Below are 10,931 nucleotides of genomic sequence, written 5' to 3' on the forward strand. Positions count from 1 at the left end.
GCATAGATTTGAGAACACTGTAGAAGAAGTGATTCATCAATCAGCGTCAATCTATTCATCAAACCGCGAAAATTTGCACCATGGCAACTAGTGACGAGAAGCAAGTCCGAGTCATTTCTGCTAATCGGTTCTTTTGAACAGTTCTGTCAAAGAATCGGATCACCTAGACCTTCCTCTCTTGACATCCCAACATTTTTGTTTCTAACGAGGCTGTTTATGATGTTTGTTCTTTGCCGTGTAATTTTACCTAACAAAAGCGTTCGTTATAATTTTGTGTTCCAGTTCAGTTTGATTCAGCTGATAAAATAATTACTTAAAATAATCTACTTAAAATTCCGTTTTCACGTTTAATGTAATGTTATTTATTTAAAACAACAAAGTAATTTTTCCAATACGTTTTATTTGTAACATTTTTGCTATTTGTCGTCCCTCACGGTTTTGTAAACAAGTTCAATTGATTCATTCAAACGAGTCGACGCGCAAGAACGATTCATTCGAGATTCGGTCGACTCTATCAACCACAACAATTTGACGCGGCTGTGGAGGGTTTTTTTTTTGTGTTGTTTCAGTGATTTTGGTTTTTAAGTTTAGACAGTCGCAGTCAAAGGACTATGTAATTGGTTTGGCTTTCTGTCTGATGTAAAGGGAATCATGTGTTCGGTCAGGTTTATGTTCATGTATGTGGATGAGTCTGTGGATGTGTTTTACTCAGACGGACGCAGACTGCAACTCTCACCCTGCGGATCTGAATTCATGATAGAAAAACACACATCACCCTCTGCACACCCGCTACAGCCCAAAGAGAGAGTCAGACAGAGAACAAGATTCGCCATAAGCGAGTATAAGGTAACGTTACATATCACCCTTTCAGCCCCATAACCTTAATAAAATATATCAATACTGTACTGCAGAACTTGTATTTGCATTGCAATTTAATCAAAACAAATCTAACTTACCTTTATCTATCTATCTATCTATCTATCTATCTATCTATCTATCTATCTATCTGTATACACTATCAGTCAAAAGTTTTTGAACAGTAAGATTTTTAATGTTTTTAAAGAGGTCTCTTATGCTCATCAAGCCTTTATTTATTTGATCTAAAGTACAACAAAAACAGTAAAATTTTGAAATATTTTACTATTTAGTTTAAAAAGCTGGATTTTCAGTATCATTACTCCAGTCTTTAGTATCACATGATCATTCAGAAATTATTCTAATATGCTGATTTGCTGCTCAAGAAACATTTTTTATTATTATTCAATATTTTAAACAGTTGAGTACCTTTTAATCTGGATTCTTTGACAAATAGAAAGATCCAAAGATCAGCATTTATCTGAAATAAAAAGCTTGTATAACATTATACACTACTATACTAGTCAAAAGCTTGGAGTCAGAAACATTTTTTAAAAGCTATTATAAAAAGTAATACTTTTATTTAGCAAGGATGCTTTAAATTGATCAAAAGACATTTATAATGTTACAATGTATAATGTTTCTATTAACTTTCTATCAATCAAAGAAACCTAAAAAAGCTGCTCAGCTGTCAACATAATATTTGTAAATGTTTTTTGAGCAGCAAATTAGAATATTAGAATGATTTCTGAAGGATCATGTGACTGGAGTAATGATGCTAAAAAAAATCTGCTTTGAAATTTCAAGTTGTTACTGTTTTTGCTGTGCTTTGGATTAAATAAATGCTGGCTTAAAAAAATTACAAATCTTGCATTAAAAACTTATACTGCTGTCAGTATAAATAATACATAATTTATTTGTTTCCTCTCTTGTTTAGACACTGGTGCTGAATGCTTTGGAGTTCAGAAACAAGTATGCAACTCATCCATATTTGCCAGAGGAGCTCATAACTGTGGAATTCAGCAAGGTTAGACTGTCCTAAAGCTGTAGTAAGGTTTGCTTTTTATTACTGAAATCATGTCAATCATGTTAATTCCTTATTTATGCTCATTTGCAGACGTTTACTAGTGCTATATCTGAGGTGGAGTGGCCCGGGTCTGACTCCTGCACCACTGGGCCGCATGGAGACATCGCAGTCTGCACTGTAGATGGACATGCCAAACTCATCCTTTCCTCTTCTGGAGAAGAGTTCAAAGTAGAGTTTATCTGTTGCTCCAGCCAGAATGAAGTAGAGTCACAGTATCTGGAGCTTCAAGGTCACCAACACAAAAGCACATGTTCGTTATTTAGCTTGTCATCAAAATCTGCCATGGTTAAGGGTTTAAACCTCTCTGAAGTCTCAAAGGGTGCTCAGGAGGGCCATCCTGGGACAGTCGTAAAAGCACCCAATATGGAAAGACTGGAATCAGCAAGTTTGAAGTCTGGGAAGATGGATTCATACACCAGAGTTATTCAGCAGTATTCCCGAATGATTTACCCACAGATGTGGAGCTATCCTCTGTCATTAGCATTCAAGCATTGGGAATCACAAAAAAGTAATATAAATACTGTCAATAGGCAAGATGGAAAAGGTTCAACAGAACCCCAAACAGGGCTGAAAACAAAGCTTCCCAAAGCTTTGCCTTTAAAATGTCCCTCTCCTCATCAGCACAGGTGAGGAACGCCAAGCAGACACAAAATACAGTCTCATGTCATGTCTCTTTATCTGTTTAAATCTCAGACTATCAAGAACAGGGACTGCAGGCGAAACTTAGCCTGTATGGCTAAATCTGGCTCATTTACGTAATTGACTTATGAGTGCTTATGTTAAGTAATGTGCATTTTCTCTTAAAGGAACACTCCACTTTTTTGGAAATAGGCTCATTCTCCAACTCCCCCCGAGTTAATAAGTTGATTTTTACCATTTTGAAACCCATTCAGCCGTTCTCCTGTTCTGGCGATATCACTTTTAGCATAGCTTAGCATAGATCATTGAATCCTATTAGACCAGTAGCATCGCGTTCAAAAATGACCAACGAGTTTCCATATTTGTTGTATTTAAAACTTGACTCTTCTGTAGTTATATCATGTACTAAGACCGGTGGAAATGCAAAGCTGCCAGTTTCTAGGCTGATAAGATTAGGAACTACACTTCCATTCCGGCGTAATAGTCAAGGAAGTTTGCTGCCGTAATATGGCCGAAGCAGGCGGAGTATTATCAGAAATGAGTTCCCAGCTAGTTTAACATTTGCACATGTGCTGCGTGGTATTACTGCTCCTGCTTCGGCCATATTACAGCAGCAAATTATTACTTATTAACTCGGGGGAAGTTGGAGAATGAGCCTATTTCCAAAAAAAGTGGAGTGTTCCTTTAAAGGGATCATCGGATGCCCATTTTCCACAAGTTCATATAAATCTTTAGGGTCTTAATAAAACATTTGTAATATACTTTGGTTAAAAATTCTCAATAGTCATGTAAAAAAACACCCTTTTACCTTGTCAAAATCAGATCTGCAAAATATCATCTCATTATATTGCATTGGCCCTTTAAATCCAAATGAGCTCTGCTTGCCCTGCCCCTCTCTGCTGTGGGATTATGAGGTGTAATGTTTACTTTAGTCGCATTTAGCCGCATTTAGCTTTGTTTATCGGCAAAACTTGCCAACAAGCACATTATTAAGAAAGGCCATTTGCAAAGATGCATAAAAAACCTTTATGCTAACTTCTGCTGTGGGTGAAGCTGCATCACAAATGATTCACACGAACATAGACGCATATGTAGATCGGGATCGGCACTTTATTTTTAAAACTGAAAGTAATGTTAATCCTCTGCGTCTTCAGCGGCAATGCCTATCGCAGTCGGACTGTTTCAGCTCGGTGAGGGCGGGTCTACGGTAAGACGCTCATGTCAGTCAACTGTGTGTCATCACACCGACAAGAAGCTGAGAATGACCTGATTTTTAAAAGGGGATATTACTTTTAAAGATAAAAAAATTACCACAGGGTGGATTTTTATCATTGTAGGGTGACCAACACACATTAATGTTCAAACAACATGTAAAAGTTAGTTTTGCATCCGATGACCCCTTTAAAAAATACAATTAAATATTTTTAAAAGTGAGATATGACCTGGTTTTAGGGAGATTCACCACACTCATTAATTCTCAGGTGGCGATATGACGCTGTGAATCCTGATTTACTAGAACAGGAAGAGGAAATCACAGCTGAGCTGGTGAAAGTGGTCTGGTGCAAAGGCATCATATACCGGTGAGTGCTGACTCATTTCATGTTCATACATTAGCACCATTACCCATTACATCATCTTAAAAACATTAATAGGCTGATAACTTTTTAAAGTCAAAGATAGGTGGGTATGTTTTAGCACATTTAAGTAAATTATCTATAAAAAAAAAACAGTTAATGAATTGAGGACCAATTTTTTATATTATTATATTTAAGCAATAAGGTACGAGAGGTCGTGCCTAACAACGCCCTTCAGCCGTGATTTATTCACGATACAGCATGGCCTCAAGTACCTTATTGCTTTTATAAAACGGTTACCACACAATAAAAATATTAAAATCAAAAATATATATTAATTTATATATATTAAGTTGTATGTTTTCATAAAGTAAAATCATTAACTGCCTTCCGCTGTAAAAAGTAGTCCCTAACTGCTGCAGCTGTGTTTACGTTGCTAAGGGTGGTTGCTAAGGGGGTTCAATGATACACAAAACCGTTGAGTGAAGCGGTCATAGCAGTGCCGTATCATGAATACGACACAGCTGCTGACCAATCAGAATTGAGGAATGGAACTAACCGTTTTATAATATATATTAAATTACTGAAAGAGATGTTTCAATATTCTATATTCTTTACTTCATTTTTGCCAGTTCATTAAAAATATAAATTCTGTCATCATTTATTCACCCTTTTGATTTATTATGTTTTAAAACATCTTCCTTTGTTCTACAGAAGAGCGCAGTTCAAAAAGGTTTAGAATGACTTAAGTTAAAATAAATTATTTTCATATTAATTTTGTTAAATGTAACCAAACAGCTGCTGGTAGTCATTGACTTCTGTACTTTCTTTTCACATACTATTCAAGTCAGTGGCCTTCTTTAAAATATATTCTTCATTGTTCGTTGGAAGAAAGTAACTCATACAGGTTTGGAATAACATGAGGGAGTAAATTATGACAAAATTCTCATTTTTGGGTGAACTATCGCTGTGTCAAACAAATCCACTCTAACACTGATGATGTTTTCATGTATTTTCTCTCTTTTAGTATAGTAGATGGAGTGATACCGATGGTAGAGATCTCACCTGGTGATGGTTCAGTCATCAGATCTAACGGAGTTCTAGCCAATTACTTCACACATTACAAAGCTGGAGCTGCTCACAGAGATGTAAGACAACAACTAGTGTGTTCACTTTGACATTTGGTGAATTAAAGGTAGTGTTTATACATTTACTGCATGAGTTAGAAGATTTCAGAGCTTGATTCTGTGTGTTCTCAGGCGGTGGAGTGTGTTTATTACTTGTGTGGTCTCCCTCCTGATGTACTGGGACAGCTGTATTCAGTCCAATCTGTTGTCACACGGGCCAGCAGGTGAGATGAGAGGTTTGCAAGCAAACAGCACATGAGAAAACCAAAATCAAACAACAGTAGACAGGATTCACAGGATAGCTAATGTCATACTCTTCCCAAAACAATGAGTATCCCATCTGAAGAAAAAACAAACAAGTTTATTCAGTAAGAATGTATTTAATTGATCTAAAGTGACAGTAAAGACATTTATAATGTTACAATTGATTTCTATTTCAAACAAATGCTGTTTTTTTGAACTTTCTGTTATTCAAGGAATCTTAGTTTCCACAAAAATATTAAGCAACACAACTGTTTTCAACATTGATGATGATAGTTAATGTTTCTTAAGCGGCTAATCAGCATATTAGAATGATTTCTGAAGGGTCATGTGATATTGAAGACTGAAGTAATGAAGCTGAAAATTCAGCTTTGCATCAAAAGGAATAAATTACATTTAAAATATAATACAATAGAAAACAGTTACTTGAAATTGTCTTATTTCTCAATTAATTTACTGTAATGTTGATCAAATAAATGCAGCCTTTTTTCAAAAACATAAAAAAATCTTACAAACCCCAAATTTGGAATGGTAGTGTTAATTTGGTGTATTCCACAAACTTTTTTTCTGTCTATTTAGGATACTGAAATGCTTCATCCAGGCCAGAAGCTCTCTGAGGTCCCCGCTCTCTCTTTACTGCTGGAACGAGGTCTGTGTGACGGATACTCACTCCAGTGTCCAGTGTATATGGATGTGTATGATGTAACGGTTCTGTCTTCAGCAGGCTGCGGTTTGCGATTGTGTGCTTGTGGTTCAGGAGGTGACGGTGGCCGGTACAGGATATTTTAAAGCTCTCTCAGACGGGACTGTCGAGGTCTTGTTTCTGGATGGAGTTAGAGCGCAGATGATGTGGAAGTCTGACACATATACACCTGCACAGGTACATCACATATGTACCTCATTAGAATACAATCAGACTCACCCGACTGCAGGTTTACTTTGCAGATTTAATCAGCTGTGGTGTTAATGAGTTGAAACATTTTTGTTTTATGGTTGTTTTTAAGTTTTATGGTGAATTAGGTTAAAGTTACGTAAATATTCAAACTAAAATGTAACAATTTGTCGCAGAATTGCAGTGCTGCATTGTAGTTTTTATAAATTAAATATTATTTATATTATAAATATAAATTTGAAATATTATAAATATATTTATTATATTATAAGTATTTTTTTATAAAATTATTATTATTATGTAATTATAAAATAATATTATAATTAATAATAATGATTTATTACGGATTAATATATAATCATTATTAATCATTAATTTACACTGTATGGGTCAAAATTGCTGATATCAAAAATAAGTTTGAAGAAAAATTTGGTTCAAATTACTTAAATATTCAAACTAAAATGTAACAGTTTGTCACAGATGTGCAGTGCTGCATGGTATTGTATTTATTTTATTATAAATTAAATATTATTTATATTATAAATATAAATTAAAAATATAAATATATTTATTATATTATAAATAGGATTTTTTAATCAAATGATTATGTTGTAATTATAAAATAATATTATAATTATTAATAATGACTTATTACTGATTAATAAATCATTATTATTAATTATAACTGATTAATATTTTATTACATTGTATGGGTCATAATTAAAAAAATTTCTTTTATGCCTAAAATCATTATGATGTTAAGTAAAGATCATGTTCCATGAAGATATTTTGTAAATTTCCTACTGTATTTATCAAAACCTAATTTTTGATTAGTAATATGCATTGCTAAGAAATTCATTTGGACAATTTTAAAGTTGGTTTTCTCAATATTTTCTTTTTTTTGCACCTTCAGATTCCAGATTTTCAAATAGTTGTATCTCGGCCAAATATTATCCTATCCTAACTATCCCTTATGACTGGTTTTGTGGTCCAGGGTCTCAAATGATAAATAAATATAATATTTGGTAAAAAAAAAAAACTGTCTTTTTACAAATGTTTTCCTATTTTATGTTTTTATAGTTTGCTTTAATAAATATTTGTTTATTGATTGCTTGCTTGCTTGTTTTTAAGTCTTAATTAGATGATGTCATATATTCTCAATGGATCATAAATTCAGTTATGTCAATAAGCGAAATAGTTTCAAACCATGTATTGTTTTTTAAGGTTATGAGTTTTTAATTTGTAGTTTTTTTCCTCACAGTCTCACAGGTGGTGCCAGCTCAATTTGCCAGATGGGCACCAAACTCTTGTCCAAGTTGAGACAGATCAAACTTATCAAAGGTAAAAAAAAGAAAAAAAAGAAATAGCATTCAACTGACTAACACCAATTGATTATGTAAATCCTTATTTTCTCGTTTTGTCTCTGCCTCTTTCAGGTATGTTTCGGCAGTAGTGCAGTGGTGTGACTGGGTAAAACAGACAGATCAGAGCATGAGTGCTGTGGGTGTGGCTCTCTCAGACTCCGCCCATTCTGACACACCTCAGCCAATAACGTGCAGGTATTAAGGAACTTAACTTATACACCTTTTTCTTCAACATGAAATAGGCCTATGGCCAAGACGTCCAGTTCATTAGCTGCTATAGGGAAATATCCATAAGAATAACAATGTGCACTTGTACAACAGACAGTAAAAATGATAAAAGTCTGTTCATAATTAAGATACATTAAAATAATATGGTAAGACACACCAATTTGCAAAATCAAGCAGCAAAACTAGCTGTTTTGTACAGCTAAAACAAGCTGGACATGGATGAAACCAGAAGCCAGACCCATACAATTTAGAAATGGCTGTGCCCGCTCTTTTGGGAAGAAAAAGTTGGAAATTTGATCTCCAGGCTTTGCTTTTCTATACAGTGAAATGGTTGGAGGTTGACAACAACAAACTTACACAGAATTGTTCAAACTTGATTATTTATGATAGAAATAAAAATTTTGAGTGAACTATTCTTAATCCTGATTTCTTACACCCCTACAGGTCTGTTGTTTCTGAACTGGAAAAGATCAAGAGGTTTAACTGTATCCTTTTTTTAAAGATTTTGTGACCATTGCTGTGGAAGTTGCTTATTGAGAGCAGGATGTCCTTGGGTAGATATTTCTTTAACATAATCCACCAGTTTTGTTGGAGAACAGCACCGTCCTGCGTCCTACAGGAAGATCTTTGAGCTGTGAGCGTTCTTCTGATGGACCTGGGATCGAACTCACAGAGAACTGCATTTCTGAGGCTCTGCAGAAAACCTCCAAAGCCATACAGGACATTGACACACTCTTATCAGATCGACCGTAGGACTGCATACAGACAAATATGGCTTTACGAATAAAATTGTCTGTTTTTTTGGAAATTACTAAACAAATTACTATTACAAAACAAAGCATAAAAACTACACTTCATTGTACATTAAATTAAAAAAGCCTGTTTTTAGGCTATGTTTATCCCCCAATTTTCATTATTATAATGTGAAAAAATCTTTATTAAAAAAAATAAAATTCTATAATACACTATCAGTCAAAAGTTTTTGGACAGTAAGATTTGTAATGATTTTAAAGAGGTCTCTTCTGCTCACCTTACTTTTTAAATATTTGTTTTCTACTTGAATATATTTCAAAATGTAATTTATTCCTGTGATCAAAGCTTAATTTTCACTTGTGTCACATGATCCTTCAGAAATCATTCTAATATGCTGATTTGCTGCTCAAGAAACAATTTATTATTATTAATATTATAATGTTTAAAAATGGCTGAGGAGAATTTTTCAGGTTTCTTCAATGCATAGAAAGTTCAAAAGAACAGCATTTATATGTAATAGAAATCTTATTTTAAATATTGATAATAATAATAATAAACGTTTCTTGAACAGCAAATCAGCATACTAGAATGATTTCTGAAGGATCATGTGACACTGAAGGCTGGAGTAATGATGCTGAAAATTTAGCTTTGAAATCACAGGAATAAATTACATTTTAAAATATATTCAAATAGAAAGCAGTTATTTTAAATGGAAAAAATATTTCACAATATTACTGCTTTTGCAGTATTTTAAACCAAATAAATGCAGCCTTAGTCAGCAGAAGAGACTTCTTTAAAAAACATTTTGACTGGGAGTGTATTTATAATAATTAATCAAATAAAATAATTAAGTAGTCGTTGAATTTATACATAATGTTAGTATTTTTGCAATGCCTTTATTACTTTTGAAAATAATTGTAATTTTAAAATAAATTGGAAAAATGTGTTTAATTGTTATGACAATTATGTGTCAGAAAGACTATATATATATATATATATATATATATATATATATATATATATATATATATATATATATACAATAAAATGAGATTCATATATACATATATACATATGTATATATGAATCTCATTTTATTGTAAATAAAGTAAAAAGGCCTGATTTTTAGAGTGTTTAGTGATTAAGCATATAATTGTAATTGCAGAATATGATTATATGATAACCTACTTCAAAGCATATTTATATATAATTTCTATATATAATACGTATATATATATATTTGCAAGATTCACCCCTAAAGGTCAGTGGTTAATTGTCTACGTTTTAGTTTCCATTATGACTGGCTTTCATACAAACATACAAAGTATAATGTCGCCCTTCTTTCTCATGTCATTTTGTTTAACAACATACTATGCAAAGTCAAATCAGATTTGAACTGAAATGACTAATAAAAACATATTTCTCACTCATTCTCATTCAAATGAACGTGTTTTGCTCAAAAGTCTGTGCCACTTAGGAGGAAGAAATAAGTTGTTGCAAAACTTTGTTTAGTCATCAGTTCTCCCGTTCCTTCAACCACACTCCTTGAAAAGACTCCGCAGACAAACCAGTAACCTAGTGATAGTTGTTCCAGCACGAGCCATCATTATGGTGAGTCTGTTTGCTTGCTTTGACAGTGCTATTCGTGAAACACTTGTGGCTTTTCTGAATTAGACTACTAACCTTTATATGCTCCTCCGCTTAACACCAGAGATATTAATATCATTTATGCTTGTGTCATTGGCACTGACCACCGGACCAGAGTTTGTGTTGTTTCTCGCTCTGCGAGTCCGAAGAATGAGACTGTGGTTTTGAGCTGATGTTAAACCTGAACCCAGATCAGGGTTGTGATGCTCGATAGTGAAACCCTGGTTACACCTCTTCCTTATTAAAGTAATAGAAACATGCATTTCCTCTGGGTGTATTTGTGATTCTCACCACTTTCAGAGCCACTGTATTCTTGTACGGACACTTATGCACTGGCTGGGTGAGTTTGCAGTGAAATCTTGCTCATTTATTTAAAATGAGCGTCTTTTATTGTGATTTCTCAGTTTGCTGTTGCTGGTTTAGTTCTTGCTTATCTTTAAGTACAGCATATTGGACCAGATGCTGTAATAGGACTAGTGATTTGATGCTTGTGGATTTTCTTAT

General features: G+C 33.6%; 1 protein-coding gene across 1 annotated transcript; it reads left to right on the forward strand.

Annotated features, from left to right (window-relative positions):
* The first annotated feature begins 609 nt into the window (after positions 1 to 609).
* Positions 610 to 9,619, forward strand: c5h5orf34 (chromosome 5 C5orf34 homolog). Its single transcript, XM_073841329.1, has 12 exons — positions 610 to 846; positions 1,793 to 1,882; positions 1,973 to 2,568; positions 4,063 to 4,161; positions 5,183 to 5,303; positions 5,415 to 5,506; positions 6,123 to 6,192; positions 6,268 to 6,423; positions 7,697 to 7,776; positions 7,872 to 7,994; positions 8,472 to 8,512; positions 8,611 to 9,619. The coding sequence occupies exons 1-12, from the start codon at positions 652 to 654 to the stop codon at positions 8,778 to 8,780; spliced, it is 1,833 nt and encodes a 610-aa protein (XP_073697430.1). The 5' UTR covers positions 610 to 651; the 3' UTR covers positions 8,781 to 9,619.
* The last annotated feature ends 1,312 nt before the right edge of the window (positions 9,620 to 10,931 follow it).

Source organism: Garra rufa, chromosome 5, assembly GCF_049309525.1.
Source record: "Garra rufa chromosome 5, GarRuf1.0, whole genome shotgun sequence".
Classification (NCBI taxonomy): Eukaryota; Metazoa; Chordata; class Actinopteri; order Cypriniformes; family Cyprinidae; genus Garra; species Garra rufa.